General features: G+C 42.3%; 1 protein-coding gene across 1 annotated transcript in view; it reads left to right on the top strand.

Annotated features, from left to right (window-relative positions):
* The window catches only part of CASP7 (caspase 7), a 31,579-nt gene extending 4,496 nt beyond the window's left edge, over positions 1 to 27,083 (top strand). Inside the window, exons 3-7 of the mRNA XM_090058126.1 lie at positions 18,778 to 18,923; positions 21,948 to 22,076; positions 22,452 to 22,627; positions 24,075 to 24,213; positions 24,725 to 27,083. Of these exons, the coding sequence (XP_089914252.1) occupies positions 18,778 to 18,923; positions 21,948 to 22,076; positions 22,452 to 22,627; positions 24,075 to 24,213; positions 24,725 to 24,969 (835 nt within the window). The 3' untranslated portion in view covers positions 24,970 to 27,083. The remainder of the gene's footprint in view (positions 1 to 18,777; positions 18,924 to 21,947; positions 22,077 to 22,451; positions 22,628 to 24,074; positions 24,214 to 24,724) is intronic.
* The last annotated feature ends 115 nt before the right edge of the window (positions 27,084 to 27,198 follow it).

Below are 27,198 nucleotides of genomic sequence, written 5' to 3'. Positions count from 1 at the left end.
GAAAGGCATATTTTGAAATAAATGCGACTTGTGTTTAAAAAGCAAAATTGCTCCTCTCTATGGGGAAATAGTCTGGTTCCATTATTCTGCTACTTGCAGTTTATCACTTTTAGTGAAAGACAAGAATCAATGTCTTAATGTGCTGAGATGGTTCAAGCAGTGTAACTGCCCGGTGTACCAGGCATTTGTGTTTTGGTAATGTCTGGGGAAACATTATCTTCCCCATAGAGCAGGGCTGTGCAGCTGAGAGCTCCTGAGCCGCATGCAGCCCACAACAGGGTAAACTGTGGCCTGGAGGGCTTGCTAGTGGTGTGCCACTTCTTCTCCCCCTCAACCTCGCCCCATACTTGTTGCCCACCACCAGATTTGGGGGCATCTGTTGGCAACTAAAATCAGGGGCGCAGTAAAAGCGACGGGCGCAAACGGGGACGGTGATGGTCACCCCTTGGGTTTGGAAGCCCCTCCTTGCTCCTGCCTCATTTGTAGGGTGAGCGTGAGCCACTGGATTGGCAGCATGGGCAGATTTGCTCTCCTTCCTGTTTGGGGAATTTGTCTCTGTGTAATTTTATCTTGTTAAAGAGCTTCTAGTTCTGACCTAATATTTCCAGGAAATGAAATGTTTCTTAAATATTACTCGATCTTTCTGTTTGTTTGTTTGCCACTAGATGGCAGACGACCCTCATTTTTTGCCGCACTAAAAGGAGCAGAACGCACTGCAGAATTGATGCCGTTTTTATTTTCTGAGCAGAAACAGACCAGGGTGATCATAACAAGTCTGAAAGGCGTTTTGGAAGGAAAAGAGGGTTGCTAATTTGAAAAAAAAAAAACCCAAGTGCTCACTTTTCATGTAAGGTGAACAGCTTTGTTGTTTGCTTCCTATGAGCCCGTCATGCTTTTCACACCTGGATCTCTTTCAAAGAAATCCATTTCTCTGAAGGGTGCTGTAATATCCTCCCTTTGTGCTTTTGAGCATCACTTGTCTTTTCAGAAATGTGGCCTGGCCTCCTCCTTCGGGTATTTTAAACTACACGTTTTCTCTGAGCCTTCCTTCCTATAAACAGCGCGCTGTATTGTCCATCACTTCATTCAGCTGTAGGTAGTAGACGAAGATGTGGGCCACCATGATTTTTACCATGCAAAGGCCAGAATGAAAAAATAAGAAGTCTGATTTCCTGGAAGTCAATGGAGCTGGGTTTTTTCCTGCGAAATAGTTTTTTAAAAACTACCAAATGTCCCTAGAGTTCAGCAAAACAGAGTTTTCTCTCTTAACAGCCCTGGTGGTATTTCTCATGCTCTCAGTGAAGTGAAGCATGATTCAGTAGCAAGTAGGTGAGAGCAGTCAGGCTTTGGAGGCCAATTTCACATCAATTCACTCTATAAAACTGTTCTTACCCTCGATGGATGGCTTTTACACTTTCCCTTTTACACTTTCCCTATGCCTCTTCTGTCTGTCTTACACCCTGTATTCCACTTCTCAGTTGGAAGTTGTAAACAGCATTTAAATAAGTATATGTGCAAGGGCTTTTACAAGCCAAGAGCAAGTGAAGCTGAAAACCTAATCAGTACTTTCAATTCAGTGCCTTTAGTTCAGAAAACTTAAACCAGTGAAGTGTCACAAAGCCCTGGTGAGCCGGGTGAGGGATAGCTAGAGAGTGGAAGTTTTTTCCTTTGCTGAAGTAAAGCCACTTTGAGATTGAATACAGCATCAGTTTAACCTGATGTAGTAAGCCTGAATGTATTTTAGGAGCATAAGATAAGAGGAGTGCAATGCCTACCTGAAAGCAATGGGAAATTTTTGGAGTCAGTTTGTAACTGTCTTTGAGTTGACATTTGACCCGAACAGTAGGTTAAACAGTCTCCCTTTTGGATAGAAAAGTACCTTGATTAGTGTGCTGGGCCTTCGATTATATAATGACTTGGGAAGTGCTGTCTGTCAAATTTCCACCACCACTTCCCACAGCAGATAGGTATTCCTTTAACATTTCCCATCTAAATCTTGACCTGGCCTAGATTGTGAAATCATATAGGATTACAGGTACTAGAGGTACACTGTATCTATAGATACTTCTGTCGTTAATAAGGAACAAAAATATAAAAGTATAACACCGTGCGCTTTGCATTTTAATTAATTTGAGAACTCTCATTTTAATTTAAATTGAAAATTTCTCTGTCAGAAATGTCAGTGGGTGTCTTGTTCTCTTTGTTAATGGTTATGACATTCCCATTTACATAAAATTAGCTTTGAAAGTTTTGCAAACTCGAATACAGATAGATGTATAGAACTTTTTCAGAGTTCAGGTTTTGCACTAGATGATAGAGCATCGGGTTTTGGTGACCATGGGCTGAAATGAAATACGAAGTAATCTAATGTAACTGTACAGCCTGTTTCAATGTGTCAGCAAAACAAAATTAGCTCCTTTGTTGGCATATGATTATTCTGCTGAGGGTCTGCTTCAAAATGTCCTGACAAAATCCTTCGCTTTTTTGAGTGTGCGTGAGCAGAGGTGATGGGGGCAGGGGAGTTCAGTGCACTTGCATGAAGACGGAGTCGTGTAACTTGTACCAGAGAGGGAGAAATAAGTTGGTAGACCCCCTTGTTCACTGGGACTTGAATCGTGTTTTAGCTTCTTGTACACAGATTAATAACTAGTTTTGACACCAGCATCATAGATGCAGGAGGATTGGGGAATTGCCTTTGTGTCAGTCCTACTCGTTCGTTGTTCTTTCATCCTCCTGGGAATTATTTTCCACCCACCTTTGATTATCTTTTATCTCTTTCACAACAAGATGCTTCACAGATGGGGTGTGGAGATGATTTTTTTGTTCTTCCTTTCAGACCCATGTACATTTTTAAAGGTTGCTCACTGTGTATTGTTAGTGCCACTTAAATGCTGAATTTTTAAAAGGTTATGGCAATTCCTGTGTGGGCAACAGTGTACACATTTTGGAGGATTTTTTATAAAGTAGTCCACCAGATTTTTCCTATTCTGATTAGTCCAATTAGTCTTTTTGAGTGTTTTCATGAGACTGGAACTGTACCACTAGAGAGTGCCTCTAGCCAGGCCAAGGCGAGTATAACAGTTCATCACGGCTCATCCAGGACCTGTTGTTCCCTTATAGTATGTATAGTAAATGCTCAGTTCTCTTGAAACTTTACCTTTAGCATAACAGTTTTCTTAAATCTGAGCCAATATTTCATTCATGCTTTCTGGCACTTTCCCAGGTGATACATACAGTAAATACTCAGCTATCTTTGATTTATATCTTTGGTATTTAAAACAACAGGTCAAGTATCAGGTGAATTACTGTAGTTAATAGAAAATCTGTCTCTGCATGACAGCTAGAATTAACTTAATGCAGAAATTAAGAGAAAAGTAAACCATCATACATGTGTCATGTATTATTTTTAGCATTTCTAAATAAGCAGCCAACAAGGAAGTGGAGAAATGTAAGGAAAAGCAATAACGAGTCGGGACTACTTAAGAGTGCATACACGAAAAATAACTGAGAATTAAGAGTGCTACAAGAGTTTTTTAAATTGCATATGGTAATTTAAGGGGTTTTTTTAAATGTTCTTTGTTATAGTGGGGCAGGGGCAAAGGCAAAAGTGAGAGTAGCAGTGTGTATTCAAAGTTTTGCCATTTTTCCACGCTCTTAAGGACGGCTTTGCTACCCTCCTACACTGGGCAATGCTAAAGTCAGTGATGGGTGTCTGTGTTTTCTGCCTGTCAGCGAAGGTGGATCAGGCCTGCATGACCTCAGCAGCTTGCTAGGCCACAGCCAGGAAGGTTTGAATAGCCCCATAGAAAAGTCCAGCGTGACCCACTGCTGACACAGGCAAATCTTTGGGCCTGAATGCAGAGCATCCTGGTTCTCTCTCCGATACAGCTCTGAGCATGGTGGGCTCCTAGCATTACTAAAGAAGATCCCGCTTGTTCTTGCACGCAAGGTGCAATTCTTTTCCGATGCAGAGTGGAGTGCCACTTGAAGATGAGCCAAGGTACTGTAAAGGGTTGTATCTCTCCCTCGTCTCCCTTGCTTCCTTGTTGGGAACGTCACAAATGGATACCCTAAAAGAATTCAGCTTTGTTGTCCCAACCCGCTGTTGCTCAACTGGAATACCGCAGTTGTGAAATCTGCCCTGGAAAATGTGTATTTGTTTTGCTCTGCTGTGTTTTGTCATCTGCTGAAGAAGGAATGCACCTTTTTGTTCTGTGACGGTTGAGAAGAGGGGCTTGGTGTTGGTGTTATATAGCATAATTAGGAATTATCTATATATGTTACGCTGCCTGGGAACTAATCCAGCAAGACCTCTGTTTCCAGAATGCCTATGAGAAGTACACGAATATACAGAATTGAGCTATAAGGTGGAAAATCCTTGCAGATGGGGGCTTGTATTCTTTAATATGTAAAGCATGTAGTGACTTTTGAGTGCTATAGAAATACCATATAGCACAGAAAAGATACAAATGGCATGCAGCCGACTGTCAGTGCAGCAAATTAAGCTTCTGTTTATAGCAGGAGCATAAACATAGGGTTAACGGTTAATTTATTTAATTATGAATCTGACACCCCTGTGTTATCATGTAAAAACGCGAATAGAGATTTGCAGCAGACAATATGTGAGCTGAAAAGAATAGGGAACTGCTGCCTGCTTTTTTAAAACTATTGCAAAACGTGGACACAATACGTGGACATAATAGACAGCGTCTGACAACATTTGTATAGTATGTAGCTGAGTGAGCCCCACTCAGCTTCCTATACTTATCCATGTATAGTGACTAAAAGTGCAGACACCAAATTAACTCTGATTAACGTATGAGCTGGAGTGACAGCCTTCATGTGGTTCTAGCAGGATGAGAATAAGATAAGACTGCTGTTTGTGTAGATGTACTTAAACTGCTCCTCTCAAATCCAGGGGCCCACAGAGTATGGAAAATATGCCAAAAGCTGGGTTGTCCCTTCCATCCCACAGACCACATTGATTTCAGCGGGTTTCCTGCAGGGCAGGAATCCCCCTTGCAGAGCAGCTGGCAAGATCAAGGTAAATCCATTTCTAGCAACAGACTCATTCTCACCCACCCTACCCGCTACATTCAGGTTTCTCCACTTAGCCCACCTTGGTATCCTTCTGAACCCTGTTATTTTTCAAAAGTATTTGGAGAATAGAGAGTGAGTTGTGAATGCCAGCAAGCAACTCTGCCTCTACTGAACCAAGTGGAGAAAGCAGTTGCACTTGAATTTCCCAATTGCCAATTCTCCGTTTTTCCTTTCTAACACCAGAATGGAAAGACCTTTTAGCAAAACTCTTTCTCTAACTTTAGCTGCTGCTCCAGTACCAGATAGGGAGACGGGCTGTTTCCAAGATCCAAAATATTGAGGGTTTCAGGAGGTTGAGAAAATGGCGAGTTGATGTTTATACAGAAACAAGTGGTATGTCAATCCAAATCACAGGACCCGTGCAAAAAGCACTCTCTGAAAGGAACGCCGCTAAGCAGCTGCGTTCAGCGCCTCGTTTTTAGGCGATCTTCAGGTACTGCTCCATCTATAATAGTAATCCATTAGCAGGATAACAGGAACTGGGAACCCCCAAATCTGAAAGAAATAGCTTTAGGGATAACCCAGGAGAGTGCATATATAGCAAAAGTAGAGGTACCACATTTTGGAGCCAATTTAGAAAATAAACTTGTTTTTAAAAACTGATTAAAATAGGTTTCTGCAATGGAGGAGCAGGGGGTGCACAAACATTTTCATTTTTAAAGATATTTGCTACTGCTTTTCTGGATCTCAGAGGTGAAACTACAGTTAAGATTGTCAAGGGACTTTTAACTACTTAATTATGTGGTTATCCTGTTTTGGAATTGAAATTAGCCACTGTGTGCCTAATTGGAAAAGGGCTCAGAAAAGAGGAAAAAGAATGATTCAGAATGGGAAGAACAGGCTTTATGGAAAGGGTCAGCTGAGAAGTTCAGTCCCCTGAATTTATCCAATTTGATCCTGATCTACACGTGACTACATTGACAGCAGAGGGTATTTAATTTGACTGAAAAACACCTGAGCAAATTTAGTAGATTAGAAACTGAAGGTAGACCGATTCAGACTAGAAATAAGGGGGAAATAAGTGAGGGCACTTAACCACTGTAACTATTGAGGGTTAGAGTCCCTTCCAGCCCTATTTCTCTAGGATTCATTTATCTAAGGACATGAAGTCTTAAATCAAGATTGGATGGCGTATTAAAGATATACTGTAACTCAAACAAAAATGATGGGTTAGATGCAGAAATTACTGGCTTATTTTTTATGGCTTGTTATGCAAGAGGTCAGACTAGATGATCATAAATTCCTCTGGATTTAAAATCTATTTCTTTGGGGAAGGAACACACTCTGGGGACTGCAACCCTGGGCCTTACCTAGGACTTGACATGAATTAATCTTGGACAAGCACTAAGAGCTTGTCTGCTCCGGATGTAAATTTACAGTGTAGTAGCTACACCTCCCTAACACTTGAGGTGGGCACGCAGTGCGTGTGAACATCGATTTGGTTCCTCGTAGGGTGGAGTATGCTATTTTACACTTAACTGCACTGTGTCAACATGGGGAGTTAATCTGGAGTAGCAAGTGCACTGTGAATTTGAATCCGTACCTACTGTGTGTTTCCCTGTTGGCAGAAGCCATAAAGTCTACAGCCATCTTATGACTTGAACATGTGCCATCATCCCTGTTTTATAGATGGAGAAACTGAGACCCAGAGATCTGCACTCACTTTGCAGAAGTCATGCAGTGAGTCGGCAGTAGAAGTAAACCCCAGTCCTGTGCCCAGTCCCCTGCACAAAGCTGCTATATGTATCTACAAAGCCAGAAATCCCATTAGAACAAAACCTGCACTTGGTTTCTCTAGCCTACTTGGTGGCACTGTAGCTGGATAAAGCACAACCACAAAATGTTAATTAGACCATCCTTTATGTATAAATGATATAGCTTTCATTGTACCCAAGGAGGTGATGTGATCTAATATGCTCTAACAAATGTGTTGCAAAATACAGGGATTTTTTTAAAAAAGAGATGCCTCGTTAACTTTTAAGAATTGTCTTTGTTTCTTTGACAATGATATTTGCCATAGCAAGAAGGAAACTACCATATTTCCCCAAATCCACAATGACCTTGAATTTAAGACAAGCCCCCAATAATTAGAGTCTATAAATTGAAAATTTATAAATTTTATTATAATTTTCTATATATAGAATCCAACTATTGGAGAATCATTTTAAGTTTGTCCCCACCACCACTGTAGCAGGGAAAGCAGCGGTAGGGGGGCAGTGAGGTCCAGGGGTGGGGGGTAGATGTTCTCCCCCTACCTTGTGCCTGCCTCCCCCCAACATCACCTCTCCCCTGCTCTTCCCCTGCTTCCCCTTGTTCTGGCGACTGAGCCTGCCCATACCAGAGCAAGGATAAGTGGTGGAAGGGGAGGGAAAGGGGCAGTGGGGGGAAGAGAGATTTTAGGGGGGATGAGTCGGCTGGGGGGGAAGAGAGAAAGACGTGGAAGGGGATATGGGCCTGAGACCATGTGGGGGTGAGGGAGGGAGTCAAGGCACGGGGGCAAACAGCATCTGTGGCCCCAACCTGGTCCACAGCCAGAGCCACAGCATCTGCCTCCCCTCCACCACCTTGTACTCTAATCTAAGACAAGGAGCTTTTTCTTCCCATGTTAAATGGAGGTGGGGGGACACAGACATCACTTTGGAATTGAATAAATATGGTAAATTGTTAATGTGACATTTCATTTTTGGACAAAAAGTGATTTATACTGCACAAGCTTTTCATCTTAAATGGTGCAATTTTCAGGCACTGGACCTCTAAATAAGTGTTTTGAGGCTGAATGATGCATGTTTGCAGCTCATGTCGATGGTAATAGATTTGGGTTGTCGTCTAAGGAAATGATTAACGGGGTTTACCCTCTTCACATTTTCTGGAAGACCAATAGAGCTACATTTTTTCTTTAAATTAAGCCTTACTTTTTACATTTTAACTTATGAGGAGGGTTTGGCTGGCTTAATAAAGACATGTCTTCTTGCTTAACTCCCTTGTTCAGCTTTTGCCTGAGTGAGTAGCACTTGATGCTCTTCCCCTCTAAAGATTTTTACATAGGCTTTTTCAGTGAATTGACAGGTTCGGTGTAGTTCCAAATGCATCCTTAACAAACATCACCATAATTGGCATTAGTTGGCAGTCTCAGCCCTGATGCAGTAAACATTTATATGTGGGTTTAGCATTGCCATCATTAGTAGCCTTGCTGATCTCAGTGGGGTAATAAACTTTAATATGTGCATAAATGTTAGCATGACTGAGACAGCTCCTCTTGATCCCTTTCTCTCCCTCCATCCTCTTCCAGCAGCAGCCTTCAAAGTTGAGGCACGCTGGTCGAGTAGCAGGGGAGGTAGTCGGTACTGCCAGTGCCTCACGTGTGTGGTTGATGTAGACTTTGAACTATGATGCTATGGGTATGTCACCTTTTACAGGCAGCGTTTTTTCAGCCAAGGAAAGCAGGGTAATATAGAAAAAACACCATATTTTGTTGTACATCCCCCCCCCCCTTTTATAGTTGCCTGATGCAGCTATTCAGATGCCGATTCACATTCTTTTTTCCAAAAAACAGCTGCAGGAAATTGGGGGGGGGGTGCATTATAGTGAGGGGTCCAGGTTTTCCATTCTCATTTTAGTGGAGAAACCCATGCATTTTGCAGTTTTGCAAAGAGCTCTCTGCAGGCTGGCAGAGTTGCAGCCTGCATGGGGCTGGGAGGGAGCGGGAGGACGGTGATCAAGCAGGGGGCACCATGTGCATGTATATGTACCTGGCCCTGGGCAGCCTAGAGAGCAGCTCCCATAGGTAAGCGTGGGGGGAGGAGTGCATGCAGTGGCAGGGAGCGCACCCCCAACCTAGCCCACAGCAGGCAACGGGGGGGGGGGGGGGTCAGGCTCCGCTGCAGCAGCCACCACCTCCTGCCGGGGCCGGAGGGCTGCAGACCTGGGTCCTTGGCCCCATTGCCCTGGCAGAGTTGGGGATGCCAGGGGGCTGGGGGCCAAGGGGCATCAGCAGAGCTAGCGGGGCTATGGTGGGGAGTGAGGACCCTTTCATTTTAATCACAGATTTTGAGGTTTTTATCAGAGAATTTGCAATGATTTAATGTAATATGGTTCCAGGGTAATAGGTTAGCAGCAGTTTCTGCCGTGGGAAAATGAAAGTAATTCTCCGAGGAGAAAAACAATGCGTGCAGTGTGCTCTGGCGCTGCTACTGAGTTACTTATTAAAAAAAACACACCTTTTTTTCCTTCATTTTGCCTTTCAAAAGCAAGGTGCATCTCTTATTTTGGGGTGCATTGTATGTGAGAAAACATGCTAATTTAGGATATTTGATTGGTTTGTATGGCACAGTACTCTTCTCTGAATTAATGCCATTGGGTCAATAACTATGGTAAGACAGCCCTTTGGTAGAGTAAGAAAAGCAGGTTAAGTTTATGCTATATGCAACTATTCAAATACGGATATACATCCTTTTATTCTGTTCTCTTCTGAAGGAAAGGGGGTTTTTTGTTTTATTTTGAGGGAAAGGTTCTTACCCTAATTTTTTACCTGTTTCTCATCTTCCCTTCAGACTATTTCTCTAGGAAATAGCTTAGAAGTCTTCCAGGTCTGGTTATTTTATCAGTGACTAATCTTTCACAGCCAGTAGCAATTTCGGTAAATCACAGGCAGATACATTTTTGTAGGCAAATTAGAAGTGTAAAACATTTACTTGAAATGTTTTTATGTTCCTATAGTATTAAAGGTTGTCTCTCAGTTAGTTGCCAGTTGTGTGAGCTGTCAAAATTGCTTGCCATTTTTTTCTGTCAACCAAGTTCCCCAGTTTATAAGCTAGTACTGTATGTACTTTAAACAAGATGGAAAACAAAGATTAGACTTAATAAGTAGCTGCTTACATGCGAACCCTTCAGCAGAGTAATAGCACTGCAACTCCTTACAGACTCTGAAGAATGCTGTGAATTGTACCCATTTTACAGATGAGTAGCAGAGAGGTGAAGTGAAATTGCTGAAGCTACACACTGACCAGATCTCCCAGTTCCAAGCCTGATGGCTTTGTGTATTTGAAGATTATTGTCAAATACCCGCTGTCTTCTCTTCTCCAAAATGAAATAATCCTGGTTTTCAGTCTGTTCTCATAAATCATGTCTCCTGGGCCTCTAATCATTTTTGTTACTGTCATTTTTGCCTCTGTTGGACTATTTCTAATCTCTCCACATCTTTTTTTGAAGTATGGGGCTCAAAATTGGACAAAGTGTTCCAGGTGAGACCTTACCAGTACTGAACAGAGTGGGAGAATCACTTCCCTTGATGTGCCAAGGGAAACTGCATTAAGGGTCTTCTTACATGAAGGGCCAGATCCTAAATTCATAAACCCCAGACTACATTATCAACTCCAGTATTAATACAGTACTGTACTGTCCAGTTCAACTCATGTGATGAATACCTAGTCTTATCCAGCCTTATAAAAAATGTTGGGTAGTCATACCATGACATGCTCCTCTAAATCCCCCGAAGTTGCCACTCCACCCATTTGATGCAGCACTGAAGGCAAAAGGCAAGAGTGTAATCATTGTGTGTAGGCTGCTGTAAGTCTCCGTGCCACCTTACCCAGCTAGAAATAACAGAAACTCTGTTTTTTTATGAATCTTAAGGTCTAAATAAGCTGCAGTTGTGTGTGAACAAAATGTGCTTTATGTTTCTTCAAGTACAGGTATTTTTTGAGAAATGGTTTGAAATAGGAGAGAGCAGAACTTCGGTGTGCATTAATGTGGGATCTGCAAAAGTTTATAAAGCCTAGTATGGAGGAAGGAGTTAAAATGAGTAGTAATGAGGAGTAGTCAGTTAGCCAGGTGTAGCTGTATTGGTCTAAAGGCAAAAGATATCAGAACTTGTGGTATCTTTTATTACACCAACTAGATTTTTGCAAAAAAACCTCTTTATTTGCAAGCTTTCAGGCACAAGCACCCTTCTTCAGGCATAGGAGAAAAGATTGTAAAAGTTCTCCTAAGTAGAAATGAAAGTTGATATTGCAGATTTTTTTGCAAAAATCTAGGTAATCTAATAAAAGATACCAGCTCTTCCACGAGTTCTGATTCCTTTTGCCTCTACAGCTACAACCTGGATACCCGACACATGGAAGATATTGACTTTTAGCCAATTTGTTAAATGAAATCTTCATAATTTTACAAGGAGGAAGCAAGTTTTACCATCTAAGACCCTGCTCCTGCCTTTGTTTGAGATAATTTGCATTGTCACAGAGCCCAGAGATACGTCACCACGTAAGAAATTCCTGCCCAGAAGAGCATGCCATCTCTTTGCTCTTCTGGGAAATATGAAACATCATGGCCAGAAGGAATTATGACTCTACATCCTGCTTGCCACAAAACAACTTTGAGGTAAACAGACTATTCCAGCTTTTCTCTGAGCCTAATCTGCATAAAATAACTGTGCCAATGAGGAAATGTTACCACACCTTCAAGGAAATACGAACTTGCATTTCTACCCAGGAGAGCTTTTACAATCTTTTCTCCTGTGCCTGAAGAAGGGTGCTTGCATATAAAGACTTTTCTTTGCAAAAATCTAGTTGGTCTAATAAAAGATACCACCTCTACCACAAGTTCTGGTTCATTATGAAGAGTCTGTACAGATTTTAGGACCCTAAAGAGAAACTTTATAAAACCAAAGCAGTGCAGTCAGAAAAGAGCAGCTGATGCGTGAACAGACTGGAAAATGTAGGCCACTTAAGTTGGTGCTAAAAAAAAATTTTCAGCTAACTCTTATTTGTGCCTTCTGTCCCTTATTCTTCACCCACCTACGACTGAATTTGCCTTAAGCACACTTAAATTTACCATACATATTGTTATGTCTGTTTGTAAATTGAAATACCATTCTGTTTGCATTTTCATGGTTGAATTTGTATGCTATCAGCCTAGCAGTGCATTAGGAAAAGTTACTCCCATGTTTTTCCCCAGCAAATCAAAGATATACGACTATAACAGCACTGGGTCCCCAGGGGTAGCCGTATAGCTCCTGCCCAACTCTCTCTAAAACGCCCGCCCTTGGCTCCTCTCCTGCCATGCCTTGATCTTATTAAAATATTAAGGAAGGGAGGTTGCCCATGGGTCTTAGAGTGTCTCCTTGTCACTTCCAGCCACCAGCAGGTCCCACCCAGACCCTAGTGGCCTCAGTTTGCACCCTGAGCTGAGTGGGCCCTCTGTGTCCATCCATGCCCCCAAGACGCACATAGCTTTAAGGGCTAATCTCTGCCGTCCCCAATACCCATGCCCCTGCCTCAGGTGTCATCAACCACCAGTCCTTTTGGGCAATAGCCTCATCCCCTATGACTAGACCTCCCTGCCCAGGCACTTTTCTCACCTCGGCTACTCCCCAGTTAGTTTTCTAGGCTTGTCTGCTTCTCCCAGGCATCTCGCTCCTCGGAGCCACTCCCAAGCGCGGCCTTCCCACCTGCACTCCCCACCCAGCACTGTGCCTGTGCAGGCTAGTCCCGGGCATTACGTCCCACCCTAGCAGGCTCCTGCCTCTGCCACTCTCTGGACTTCAGGCCCTTGGCCCCAGTCTCTGGGCTGCTGTGCTCTGCCCTCTCTGGGCTATGAGTATCTGGCCCCGATCTCTGGGCTGCTTTGCCCCAGTCATCAGGCTATAGCGCCCTACCTCTCCCTCTCTGGGCTATGGGACCCTGGCCCCGATCCCTGGGCAGCTGCCCCGATGCTTGGGCTACTGTGCCTGACCTCTGCCCCTCTCCAGGCTACAGGTTCACCCACTCCTGTTCCCAGGCCTATATTGCTTGCAAGGCCTGCCTCCCCAGCCTACGGGCTCAAGAGCCCTGCTGCCAGGAGCTTCTCCCCTTGTGGCACTCAGGGTTATGTAGGTGAAATCCGGCTTCCTTCCACTCAGGTGACTCCCTAATTAGCCCCCTTTGCCACCTGCAGGCTGCTTCTCAGGCCACCACACTGTTCAAATGACAGGTGCACCAAGCCCCCTGCTTTTTCTAAAATCAGCTATTTTTAGACATGCTTTGAAAAGGAAGTAATAATGACATTTTCTTTTGACCATGCTGGTAACCTAGAGGAACATAAGCTGCAGGCATATCAAAGCAGTAGTTTACCGTGCATGAGTTTCTTCTGAATTGTTACACTAAATACAATTTCCTGAACTCTTACCCAGTCCACAGTACTATAGCATAAAAGGAAAAATGTATAGGAAGAAAAGTTCTTCCAAGAAAGAAGCACTAAAGGGACTGCATAGCTTGAAGGAATTCATAACAGGAGAAAGGTGCAAAAGGCAAGAGGGTTTTTTTGGAGTGATATCTTTTATTAGACCAACACTATAATTAGGTTAAAGCTAGACAAGCTTTCAAATGCAAAGCTTTGCATTCAAAAGTTTGTCTAACTTCAGCTCAGCTATGCAGTTGACCTAATAAAAAACATCACTCCAGCCACTCAACTGTGCAGCTGATCTAATAAAAAGCCCTGGCCTCTTACAGTTAGTTCATAGGCGGTCACGGTGACAATTTCAGTGTAACACTATCATAACATGGCAGATATCAAAACTTTCCATTTGCAATGCAGACTCACACCCATAAGAAGTGACCTGAATAAGAATGCTTTACATTCAAAAGCTTGTCTAACCTTATCCCCCTATACAGTTGGTCCAATAAAAGAGATCCTTGCCAAAAAATCCTTGCCTCTCTCACAGTTCCTGGACCATGGCAGTTACAACGTCGCTCTAAAACTACTATAATAGGATTAGAGAGCATTGTGGTTTTGAATCACCAGTTACACCCCACATCATTAGTGTGTGAAAGTTACTTTCATCTGATGGATCTTTGAAGGATCATATGAAATGAACTGTTAGCTGAGTATCATCCTATCACTACTATTAGCCCCTTGCTGGCTTTCAATAGAAAGACCAAAGATGGAGCAGGTCATATTAAAGCTCGTCTTTGATACCCAGGGGCATGGGGTGCTCCGTGTCAGTAATATGGAGTATTTTACAATCAACAAATACAGGATGGCGAATTCCCTTTTCAGTGGAATCCTCTTATCAGCCATACAAATGAATTACTTGTCCTCACACAGCATGTTAAAGGAACGTGCCAGGTAGAAAGAAATCACACTTGTCAGAAGTATCTTTACCTACTAATATTAACGGCTAAAATGACTGTAGTTAGAAGGGATGAGAGAGCTCTTTGTGAGTTTACTTTGTGAAATTACAGCACATTGTGTATAATCGATTTTTCTCTCTTTTTTCCCTTCTCTGTATAGCCGTTCTCATGTATTCCTGTGAGTCTTTGAGCAATGAGGGAAGTGAGAACACTTTAAAATGTGTTTGCAAAACCACCCAGGCTGGCAAAGGAACTCGGGAGCCCCATGGGGAAACACTTCAAACTCCATTTAACTCGTTTCTTTAATTGCCTGGGCTTCGGGTCAGTGGGCTATTTATTACTGCCCACATTTATCATTTAATCCCCAAAACCCCCAAACTTTTCTGGCAGTGGAACAGGGATTTCCTAGGCTTCCTCCGTACTTTCATAGTCCAGGTGCAGTTCAACTGCACAGGATCACTTCTGAATTTACATTGATTAAATGCATCCAATTTCCTCTTTAAAATCCCCCTTCCTACAGGTGTAGAAAGGCGAGATCCTTTTACATTTTGCTCTCTACCCTTCTCAATATATTTGACCATTAATTGACTGACTCTTCTCTTCCAGGCAGGGCTGCTGTTTCCTGTTACATTTTAATCATCATGAAGCCCATTTTTGTCAGTCATATTGTTAAAAGACCACAAGTAACTCCGGTGTCAGGCATTTTCTAACCCCCAGTAACATTCAGGGCTAGTAAAGGAGTTGGTAAGAAGTTTCCTAGGGATCACATTCTCTCCTTTCTAAGTCTCACAAGCTCTTATTACTCATATTACTCAAATGGGTTTCTGCCTTTTGTACTGGAGCATTTTTGGTACAGCAGGTTGTTTTCAGGAGCAAAGCCAAAGCCCACTGTTCACCATTGCTGGGAGCTGCACAAATCCTTGTTGCAGGCATGAAATATCTGTTCTTGTTAAATGTCATCTCCATGTTGGAAAAATATTTTTAAACTTCAGTATCTTCCATGGAGATGTGCTATAATACTTTTAGACTCCGATCCAAAAGTGACACTAAGCATTTCCACACCTAACTTTTCGGTGCCAAAGCCCCTGGGTATTTACAAACACAAATTAGGCACCTCCGCTCCATTTACAGTGAATGGGAACAGTTAGGAACTAAAGAAAAGGATTCATAACAGCCAGGAGGGCCCCAAGGCAGCTCATATGAAATAGTGGAGAGGGGATTTGTGTGAAATCCCACCTCTTGTTCTCTTAGTCAGATGCCCAGATGAAACCCTAAATTATGTGCCTATGTGAAACTGGGATTTGGAGCCCCAAACTTCTTATTGCACTTAGATGCCTAAATTGTTTCTTTCTGTACAGAGGCCTGCACACAAAAAAAACGGTTCCTGGAGGGCAAGGAGGAAGTCTGGGTGGTAGTAATGCACCCTAGATGTTTATATGGCTAATGAGGACAATCTGGAGATAAACAGGATAAAACTATTTAAGGAATGCATCGCTTCATGCTTCCATTTATAATCCAACCCACAACTAGTTTTAAAAAGGAATTTGCTTCCCTTCTGTTGCACAAATGTCTATTGTAGACATCTTAAAAAGTAGTATGCGGACCAGGGTCCTAGACTAGAAAGATTATCTATCTCAGGACTGCCCAATTGGTGGCCTCTGGGTTGTACGCAGCCCCCAAAAGGTTTGCAGGCAGCCCATGGACTGCTGCCCAACCTTCACTCTCCTGCTTTGCTGCCAGTTGCTCCTGCCGTGGGGCCTGGGAGGGAGATGAAGTGCCCAAGCTGAGTGCATGGCAAAGAAAGGAGCCTGCCCTAGTGCAGGTGGGTGGTGCATGTGGCTGGGGGCAGGTACTGGGTACACAGAAAGTGGGGGTCAGGCTGGCTGTGTTGTATGGTGGCATGCATGGCTGAGCGAGATCAGGGAGCCAGCCTCCCTATTCTGTGTGAGCAGTGGGAGCAACGCTGGGCAGTGGGGCGTATCGGGGGAGGCGCCTGCCCACGTGATGTGTGGGCCCTGGCTCTGCAGCCTCCAGCTGCTGAGAAGCTGGACAGCCCCGATCTACCTAGTCCAGCATGGCAGTTCCAGCATTTCTGCACTTCGGCATAGGAGACCGAGCTGTCTAGCAGTTGATAGCAAACAACTTTTCACTTGCAATCTGGGCTGTTCATCCCAGAAGTTCATGCACCAGAAGTTTACTTCCTTAATGACTTGGCTTGGAGAGGTACCAGCAGGCTCCCAGAATGACTTTGTTGTCTGCCAGTAACTTCAAAGAGGGTCTAATCCCGAGATATGTTTAGTGGTTGCCTAGTACCTACATTTGAACAAGATTCGCAAGTGCTTTTCTCTCAGAGGTCTGACATATGTGTTGCACCAAAACAAAAGCAGGTTGAGTATCATGGGAACTGGAAGAAATGCCTTTGAGGCTCTGATGTGGCCAACAAGGTTCACCTATTTCATATGACAAAAGGTATGAGTTTGTAAACAGTACCTGTTTTTTACAGGCTGTTGGGATGACAGTAATATTCTGAATAAATTTGGTCATCCATGAGATGGACAATACTTCATGTAAATAAACTGAAACCGTCTGTGTTAATGCCACTTTCTATATTGTGCATAACACCCATTATTATTACAGTAATGCCAGCTTATCCAGGAAGCCAGTTAAGATATGCATCTGCCAAGACCAAGAATTGTACACACCTGAATTCACTGCAGGTTGAGGAAGCAATGTGCTCTGAATACTAATGTGGAAATACCATATTTGTTCTGATGTTAATAGACCCCCTCTCCCCCATTTGCAGGTTCAAAAGCAGCTTTTTTCCCTAACTATCAGTTAATTACTAGAAGGATCTTGAACTGGTTCCCCTTACAAAATCCCACAAGAGAATCAAATGCCTGAGGAAAGGATCCAAATGATTAAATACACTAAAATACTTAAACAACAGACAAACAAAAAAAATGACTGCAAAAAAATTGTCCTATATTTTTATTACATGCACAAAAACACTTCAAGCAGAAAAGTCAAGATTAAAGAGGCCTCCATATAAGTTGTGTAGGTTGACCCTATGTACAGGGTGAGTGTAGTTTTATGTTTCTTTTGTAGGAAGAAAAAAGGTAGACATAACAGAAAAATGCTGTATACTGCAGTTAGCTCAAAATGACTTTTTCTTTCTTTTTATTCTCGACTCCTACAGAACCCAGTTGGAAAAAGAAGAGATTTTTAGATTATAATAAAGATCAGAAATCTTCAGAGTCAAAACTTAGTAAGCCCAAATTGTCACAGTAGGTGTTGATAACTATTTACTTAGTGAAACTCAATTCGTGTCTTGAGTAGTATGATTGTTGCCTGGATCCTCAGCAGATAATGTGAAAGGAAGAGAGAACCAAGCATCCATATGGTTGCCACCTTCAAAATGTTGATGCTCTTGATAAGATCCCTGACGAGATTGTTAAAAAACCTAACTAGTCTGAAAAAAAGCATGAGGAGATAGAATAGTATTAAAGAACGGAAAAGAAAGGAGAGCTCACTACACTTAGTTCCGTTACCCCTTAACAAGGGATGTTTGAAGTTAAAGGGATGCTTGAAGTTAAAAGGCAGCTGCTTTTTAAAATAAAAAAGACAATTTTTGCAGAAGAGTTAGTGCTGGTCTCCTATTTCCTCTGTCCCTTAATACCAGAACATGAGGGCATTTGGGAGGCAATTTTTAGATGGAGAGGAAAGGGAAGGAATGTATTTTTAAACAGCAGTTAATTACCTTGAGGCTCTTGTTGCTCCTGGGTAATAGTGAAATAAATAATTTTCTAGAAAGGCTTGGCTGTAGAAATTAAAGTACCAATGGGCACAGCTACACAAGATGCTTTACTGCCCAGTAGACCAGGCATCACCATGTAACCGTGAGCAGCAGCTACCATGCAGTAAATGAGGCCAATGTGTGGTTTTCTATGATAAGTAAATAGAGGTAGTAAATTAATTGCGCATTAGCTACTGCACAGTACCGCTTGTACAGGCGCTGACTGTCACTGAAGTACATAATTATATTAAAGAAGAACTGATCTCTCTCAGCTTTGTAATACTACCAGAGAAGCCCAGAAACGATGCCGTTCCCAGATGTTCACACAACCCAGAGTTAAACACAGACGTTTACACCAAAAAGGGACAGTGTGTTCAGTTCCTTAAATAAACTCATTATTTATTGGCCGACAGAGTTCACGTATGTCAGGCAGTCCCAACTTATTAGTAACGGGGTCAATTCAAACTGCTTTAGCTGATTTTGAGGATACCTCCAAGGGAAGCCCTTTTCTTCCTTGGATTGAGCCCAGTGAAATCAGTGAATGATCCATAGGCTGCAGGACTGAATTTAATTCTGGCTACCCTAGGCGATATTGGAGAGTCCATATTTTGTATAGAGAAAGATGAGATGGTCCATATGGCTCTTGCTAGAATAGAGAAGGTGGTACGGGTAAAAAAAAATAGGTATTGAGAAAGCCAGATTTATTCTTGTGGAGTAAGGTAAGTGGATGCAGAGTGCATGACATGCCGTTGAAGATGCCTTCTGGTTTTGTTCTCATAGGAAAAGGAATGGAACAGAGCAGCAGTCAAAGACCTCTCCCACCAGCCGGTACCGAGTCGTTGCACCAACCTTCCAGTATAACATGGATTACAAGAAAGTTGGCAAATGTATTATTATAAACAACAAAAATTTTGAGGATAAAACAGGTAACTTTTTACATTTTTTTCGCACACTTTGCACTGACATTCCTTACAGAGTCGATTTTTTTTTTTTTTAAACTTGAGTTAATCCAAAACTGTCTTTCAACATGAGCCTTTGATGAATAATTTTAAATGCTGTATATGGTTTTTAACTGTTTAGGAATTTGTTATAACTGCTTCCCTTCCAACTCACTGTTTTATCCCTTTTATTTAGCATCGGTGTTACAGCCGCTCCCAGCAGTTACCTTGTGTTAGCCCAGGGCTGTCCAGCTTGTAGGTGGCTGGGGGCCAAACACCCCCACGGGCTGCATGGCAGGGGGTGCCCCAAGGCCAGCCATGGGCCACATGCTGCAGGGACACCCCCACTCACTGCTGCACCATGCAGGCCCATGCCCTTCCCATACCCTGCACCATGCAGGCCCAGGCCCATGCACACTGTGTGTGCTCTCCGCACTCATGCATTTCATGTAGCCCCAGGCTTACCCCCAACTACCTGGCAATGCCCCAGTGCACTTTCTCACCACCTGGGACGAGATAAGGAAGTGGAAGCCAGGGGACAGAGAGGGAGCCCAGAGACTCCAGCTAGTGCTCCAGCTACAGCAATAGGGGAAGCAGCAGCCGTGCAGGAGATACAGTTCACATTTGAAAGAGCTTGCCTTCTTGCTTAACCCACTTCATAATCCACCTCTGCCCAAGACTTTTGTGTGTCTTGGTAAAAACTGAACTTTATTCGTGAGCTCCAGCACAATGATAACTTTTCTCAGCTATCATTCGTGCTCTGTTCACATTCCTAACAGAGGGTAAAAATGTAAAGATAGCTCCTGCTCTGAGACACTCTCCAAATCATCCAGAGGTGTATAGTTTTTCCCCAATACAGTCTGGAGTTCTGCATTTACACTTTTATTGTCCAGAGATGGGGTCATCATAGAAAAAAAAGCACATTGTGAGAATTCATATACGCAGGATAGCAGATTACTGTACGGTGGGAGAATTTAAAATCCTCACCTCTTTGCTTAGCACTGTGAGAACATACTGGCAATGGATTTGTCTACCCCAAATAACTGAAATCAAGTTCTTAGTCATAGAGGTTGCGGATTTCTGACCTCTAAGGAAAGGGAGGCTGAGAATATAGCACAAACATTGACGTTGGCATTATGGTCCAGGTTTTTTTAGTATTTGAAAAACATATTATTAGTATTTTTAAAAAATATTATTAGTATTTTAAAAGACTGTCAATGCTGCCAGGGTCATTGTCATAGTATGCTACACTAAGGGGTGCTGCTTACCTGCATCTGAGGTAGACAGGGGTTGAGAAACATGCAGCACCTTGTAGGACCTGGCTCCTTTTACCATTGGATCTTGCATTAATTAATTTGAGAATGAAAATCGTATAGTTTGCTCTGAAGATAGAGAAGTTATTCATGAGTATTTTACAAGTTGGCTTTATATAGAAATACAGACTAGATAAAAGTACTGTAAGATAGATACACAAATGGTTGGATCATTACACTTAATAGTCATTATACTTAATAGTCAAACTAGACTCAATGTCTAGTTTGGAAGAAGTGTCAAGTGGAGTTCCTCTGGGGTCTGCCCTGGGTATTGTTTAATATCTTCATTGATGATTTGGATGATGGGATTGAGTGCATACTTAGCAAATTTGCAGATGACACCATGCTGAGTGGAGTTGAAAACACTCTGGAGGGTAGGGCAAGGATCCAGAATGACCTGCATAGACTGGAGAAATGGTCTGCAATCAATCAGGTGAGACTCAACAAGGATGACAGCAAGGTCCTTCACCTGGGACGGAATAATTGTCTGCACAAACACAGACTGAGAAATGACCAGCTAGGCTGCAGTACTGCAGAGAAGGACCTGGGGGGTTACAGTAGACCATAATCTGAATATGAGCCAGAAATCTACTCTTGTAGCAATGAAAGCCAATAGTGTACTGGGTTGTATAGTTTGTAGGGTCAGAAGGGACCTGAGCAGATCATCTAGTCCGACCCCCTGCCATGGTAGGAAAGAATACTGGGGTCAAACGACCCCGGCAAGATGTTCATCTAACCAAATATATAAGGGAGTTACAAGACTCCCTCTTCCCTGCCTTGCCATAGCATCACAGCTCCTCACAGTCTTTAGCATGCTTAATCTTATAAATTTATAGGGAAGTAGCCAACTGCTGCTACAACTACTATTTTACAGGTAGAGAATATGCCAGCTGCTCATGTCCTCATGGGGGCTCTGTAACTAAGTAGGACTTGAACTCGGCTCTTTTGCAGCCCAAGTTAGCACCTTAACCACTGGGTTATACCCAGTATAAATAGGTATGTCACTTCCAAATCAGGGAAAGTGATTCTACTGTTTTATTCAGCACTGGTGAGGCCTCACCTGGAGCAGTGTGTCTAGTTTTGGGCTGCACACTTCAAGAAGAATGGGGACAGTTTGGTAAGAGCCCAGCGGAGAGTATCAGCAATGATTAAAGGCCTCAGAAACACAACTTAGGAGTAAGGCTTGAAAGAACTAGGGTTATGTTTAGTCTGGGGATGAGATGAATGAGGGGGGATTTGATAACATTCTTCAAATATTTGAAGGACAATTACAGAGAGAATGGAGATGGGCTTTTCTCTGTGGCTGTAAGAGGTGGGACTAGGTACAATGGCCTCAAACTTCAGCAGGGAAAATTTAGGTTGTGGATTAAGAGGAACTTTCTGACTGTGGAGGTGGTCAAGCATTGGAACAGGCTTTTTCAATTTGTGAGAAGTTGTGGAATCACCATCCTTGGAAGTTTTCGAGAGCGGGTTAGGCATGGTCTAGTCAGAGATGATCCTGCCTTGAGCAGAGGTCCAGACAGGATGACCTCATGAAGTCCCTTCCAGCCCTACTGCCCTATGATCCTGTGGTCCGATATCCTTTACTAGCCAGGTCCTTTCTTGGGCAGATCAGTAAATTAATTCAGATGTTGACTGGTAACTGTCTGAGTTTGTCTTCATTGCTGTGTGAGCAGCTATATTCTTTGCTTTCTGCCAGGAATGGGTACACGCGATGGTACCGATAAAGACGCTGTAGAGCTGCAGAAATCTTTCAGACGTTTAGGGTTTGAAGTTTCTGTATACAATGATCAAACCTGTGATGAGATGCAAAAGTTACTCAGACAAGGTAATGGTCCTTCCTGTTGTAATTTATCATGCAATGAAGACTTGGTATTTGAACAGTGTGTTTCCCCCTTTCATTGTGCTCTTGTCATATTTGACTGAGGGTGGCCCATTCCCACTTATCCAGCTTGCCTGGATCTTGAATCGGGGTCTGGCGCAGCCCAGCTCCTGCTCTGAAGACACTCTCCAAATCAACCAGAGGTGTGTCATGTCCTTTGTTGATGATCCTGTTGCATTGAAAATATCCCCGATCAGGACTAGATTGGGGGAGGGGAGGGTCCATTGTACAGTGAGATGAAGAAAGATGTTTGTAGCTTCATTATTAAGGAAATTCAAGATAGTTTTCTTTGCCTGAGGGGAAAAAAAAATTGATTTGCAGCTGCTGAGGAGAATCACAGTGATGCTGCTTGCTTTGCCTGCATCTTTCTAAGTCATGGGGAAGAGGGCCTCATCTACGGCATCGATGGATCTATGGCAATCAAGAATCTGACCATGCTCTTCAGAGGAGACAAGTGTAAAAGTCTCATTGGCAAACCCAAATTATTTTTCATTCAGGTAATGGCCTTAAAGTAAATACTGCTGTAGGGAGGGAAATCTTACCTTTAGTTTTGTAATGCATGATGGCTCTGTATGTTAACATGTCAAATCTCTTTGGATAATTCAGCAAATAATAGATGAGGAATACGTGGCTATGGATGATGTTTAGCTTAGTTTCTTTTTTAGAGATAATATCCTATGAAGCTAAAACAGATACATATCCGTGTGTATATTTCCAAGTAACTCTTGCCTCCCAACCTTTGTATGTTGCTTCTCTTCCTAGACGGCTACGTAAACTCTTCAGAGCAGGTACTCGTCCTGGTAGTATGGAGACAGCTGAGTGTGCTGGCTGAAGACGGTTGTCCTGAGCTCTTTGTACATAGACTTTTCTACAGATTATTGCAGTTCTCTCAAGAGAAATATTCACAATGCTACATTTTCTCTCTAAGGGTGGCCTGCAAGATTATAACGTATTTTTGCATTATAGAGTTAATGCCATTTTGCTTCAACTTAATGACTGCTTTGCTGATAAACAGTATCAAATTGACAGTCCAGGGGACATATATATTTTGGGATGGTATCAGGAATGCAAGTTTCCCTGTGCTGTTTTCCAGTTTACCCTCATCTGAAGGGTAATATTGCAAGATGATGCAACTCAAATCACCTCTTTTTTATATCAAGCTCCATTCCCCTACTTGATCCCTTATGTTTAACTTACCTGTGCAACTCTGTAAAGGGACATGTTAGAACAGGGGCGGGCAGTTATTTTGGGCGGAGGACCGCTTCCTGAGTTTCGGCAAGCTATTGAGAGCAACGTGACAGGCAGCCCAGGGCAGATTAATATTAATTTTTAGGGGCCCCGCAGGCCAGAGAGAATGACCTGGCAAGCCAGGTCCAGCCCCTGGGCCACATTTTGCCCACCCCTGTGTTAGGATGATGTCACAGATGTTTCATCTCTTTATTAATAGTTCTGCTGGAAAGTTGTTACCACTAGATGGGTACTTGCTGGATCTATGGCTGTCTCTTTTAATCTAGTTTCTAAAGCAACATTATTTCTTACCCCTCAGCTGAGGGTGAATTGGAAAACAGCACAGGGATACATGCATTCCTGATACCATCCCCCAAAAAACTTGATATTCAGTTCCCCAGAACATGCCTAAACTAGTAAAACTGGTTGTCGTTTAGTGCCTTTGCTAACACAGTCTTGTCATCTCAGCCATCTGCAGAAATATTAGTGCAGTACTTGAGTGCAGACAAGATAAGTCACGTTTAAATACGTGTCGGCTAGTTATGGGGAACCTTCAGCTCCACCATAAGGCTAAATTAGAGCAGCTAACACGTTTTCCTTATCTTTACTAAGTGCAAGGTCCTGTTTAAAATTGTGTTGATTAACTGATACTTCGTTAAAACAAGATCCATTTCTCATTTTAGACAGGCTCTTATTTTTTCTTTACCGCTGTCTCAGGCATGCCGAGGTTCTGAATTTGATGAAGGGATACAAACAGACTCTGGCCCAGCAAATGATGCTCTGGAAACAGATGCTAATCCTAGATACAAGATTCCAGTCGAAGCAGATTTCTTGTATGCCTATTCCACGGTTCCAGGTAAGGAGTTGCCAAGGCTTTCCCCTTTTAACGCCTGTGGCATGAAAAGCAATTAGCAGGTATCGAATAGTTTATAACGAACCAGGAAGTCAATTGACTCCATCACCACTGCTTAAATAGCAATGCCATTGATGCTGCTTCCCTGCTCAAGCACACATCCCAATTTTGGAAGGCTAATTTTTGAGAAAAAGATGTGTGTGTGGTATGCAGATAAATAGGGTATATATTTAGATGTGCAGCAAACTCTTGCCCTTATGTGCCCGTTTTCCCTTTGCTAAAATAAGACTAGTGTACTGCGAGGATTAAAAAACTGATTGTACGCTCTGCCCTGAGGATGTAAAGTATGCAGCATGAGTGCTAAGAACTAAGTTGCTTCTTTCTGTGCACAATTGCTGCATATCCTTATGAGCAAGTGCAGGTACCTTTCTCTCTGCCACTTCTGTTCACTCAGACATGTCCGTAAGGAAATAAAAGATGATCCATACACTCTTTACCTGTCTTTCCTTTGTAGGTTATTATTCTTGGAGGAACCCGGGGAGAGGCTCCTGGTTCGTTCAGTCTTTGTGCGAAATATTAAATCAGCACGGAAAACAGCTTGAGATCATGCAGATCCTCACCAGGGTTAACCACATGGTAGCCACAAGTTTTGAGTCGCAGTCTGACAACCCGTGCTTCAGCGAGAAGAAGCAGATACCCTGTTTGGTCTCCATGCTAACTAAAGAACTTTACTTCTGCAAGCCTATTCAAGCGGAGTGATGTCTGGGCACGCTTTTCTCGGGGAGAGCTGATCATACAGTCAATTTTCATTTCGTTTAATAGCGAAAACAGATTTGTTTTGGTTTCTTGTGCCCGTGAAAGTCAATGTATCTGATTGCTGACCACTAATCAAGGCTCTTTCGAAGGAACAAACAACTCCCACCTAGCCCCTGAGCTGATATAAATTGCCATAGCTTCGTTTTCATAAATGGAGTTGTGGTGGATTCCCCCAGCTGAGGATCACCGAAGGTTTACCTCTGATAGCTGTCCATTATCCTACTTCCTATACACTCAAAGGGATACTGTCAAGCTCTACTATTTGATTCCTCCTCCCCTTGAAAAATTTAGAAAAAAAAATTGTGTCTAATTTCTGTCTTAATTCACTGCTGATTTTTTAAAATGTTATTTTACCTTGTTGTATCACTACAACGTGGAACCTTTTCTATGACTTCTTCTTTTATAAGGTAGAAGAGCAGTAAAATTGCATGTAATTCCAGCAACCGGTATTAGCACCTTGTAGGCAGTCAAGGGAGCAAAAATTGCATAAGGGTGTGAGTAAGGCAATTTGTGATTATTTAATTTTCCTAGGGATAAAATGTTAGATTCACAGATATCGATATTTGGAGTCCAGAGAATACTTTTCTCTGGCAAATCCAAATTTGGGCCTAAACATGTTGACAGTGCTAGCTAGCTTCCACCAGAAATATGGTTAATTGTTTCTTTGCCACACTTAACACTAATGCAAAAATGCCTGCATCCTACCTCCTTTGAAAAATGTTTTGTAAAACTTAGAAGATCTTGATCCGTCTTTTTTCTAACATGGATAAGCTGCAGTACTGTACTGACGTACAGAGTCTTGACCAGTAACAGTTATTTCTCTTGACTGTGTCACTCCTTACGTATTCTGTCCAATGCTGAATAGTTGGATTATATAAAGATGTGGTGTTTACAAAAAGAGGAAAAAAAGTTTAGGGAAATGGTATGAATGTTTGTCACTTCCAAACAGTTAAAGTGTACTGTTCTCCAGAGGGTAGTAGATAAGTTTCTTTACTAAATTCTGACAAATAAATAAGCCTTCAGGATCCTTTATCCCTTGTGTTAATATACTACCCCCAGGAGTCACAGCTTCACCACTGGGAAGTTCCTGGGATGAAATTATAGACCTTGTCCTTGTGACAAAATTAAACACAGTTGTTTGTGATTTTTTAAGCTTGAACACCGGCTGCTCTTTCTGTAGCCAACATAAAAAAAACAGTGACCTGAGTTTTTGAGCTAGGTTTGTGCTGTAATTCTCTAAACTGTAATGGAAGGTGGGAAAGCAAGGACTCAAGTTTTGTAAAAAGCTGAGAAGAAATCTAGTGTTAATGTGGCAAATAACAATGGAATGAAACCTCCATCAGACAGATTTAAAAAAGGGCAATATGAAAGTGTTTGGCCTTGCAAAACCACATTTAAACCCTGCAATAATAGAATTACTCATTTTTTGACTTGAACGGTTTACAGAATAGAAAATGTCTCCTTTGTTATTAAAACCAGTTTTGCACCAATAGTCAATCCTTGGATGTTATCTTAAAACACTAGATGTTGCTGTTGGATGGAAACAAAGAAATAATGAAACAAATGTTTGTTTACTTGGGTTGAATACCTGCCTGTCCTGTAGGGCAGAGTCTGAAAGTACTGCATAGCAGTCAACTTTCGCCACGTATCAGAAATGCCTTGCTAGTACTGTCATGATTTTGGCATCTGGCACCGATGTCAAGCAGTACTTGTGTTTTTCTCTTTAAAAAAAACCTTTCATGAATATTCAGTAGCTATCCCAAAAAAAGTGAGTTTTATAACTTGTTCAACTTTACCTGGTAATAGGTGAAATAATCAGCCCTTTCCTAATTAGAATACTGTACTGTTGTAGGGTTGCTGGAACACTTCTAAAACATATATATGATTATCAGTGCCAAGTTATCACATCTGTAAGTATTTTCTACTCGTTATTGTGCCAAAATGAGGCATACCTCTCTTTCTTCTTAATAAATGGAAATATTTGTATCTGTAAATTAGACAAATCTGTTGTTAAAAACTTAAAGATAAGATTGGTAAAAATAATTTTTAAAAATTCCCGTGAGTATCAACTTGTATGTCATTTAAGTGATTGAAGTGGAAAATAACCAGCAGATGCTGTGGCATCATCCAAATGAGTTTTCCAGCCATACCATCAAAGCATTCCTGAAGATT

The sequence above is a fragment of the Crocodylus siamensis genome, chromosome 7 (genome assembly GCF_052110815.1).
Source record: "Crocodylus siamensis isolate JL-2025a chromosome 7, ASM5211081v1, whole genome shotgun sequence".
NCBI lineage: Eukaryota > Metazoa > Chordata > Crocodylia > Crocodylidae > Crocodylus > Crocodylus siamensis.
Note: the sequence above shows the minus strand (reverse complement) of the source record. Positions and strands in the feature narration are given on the sequence as shown.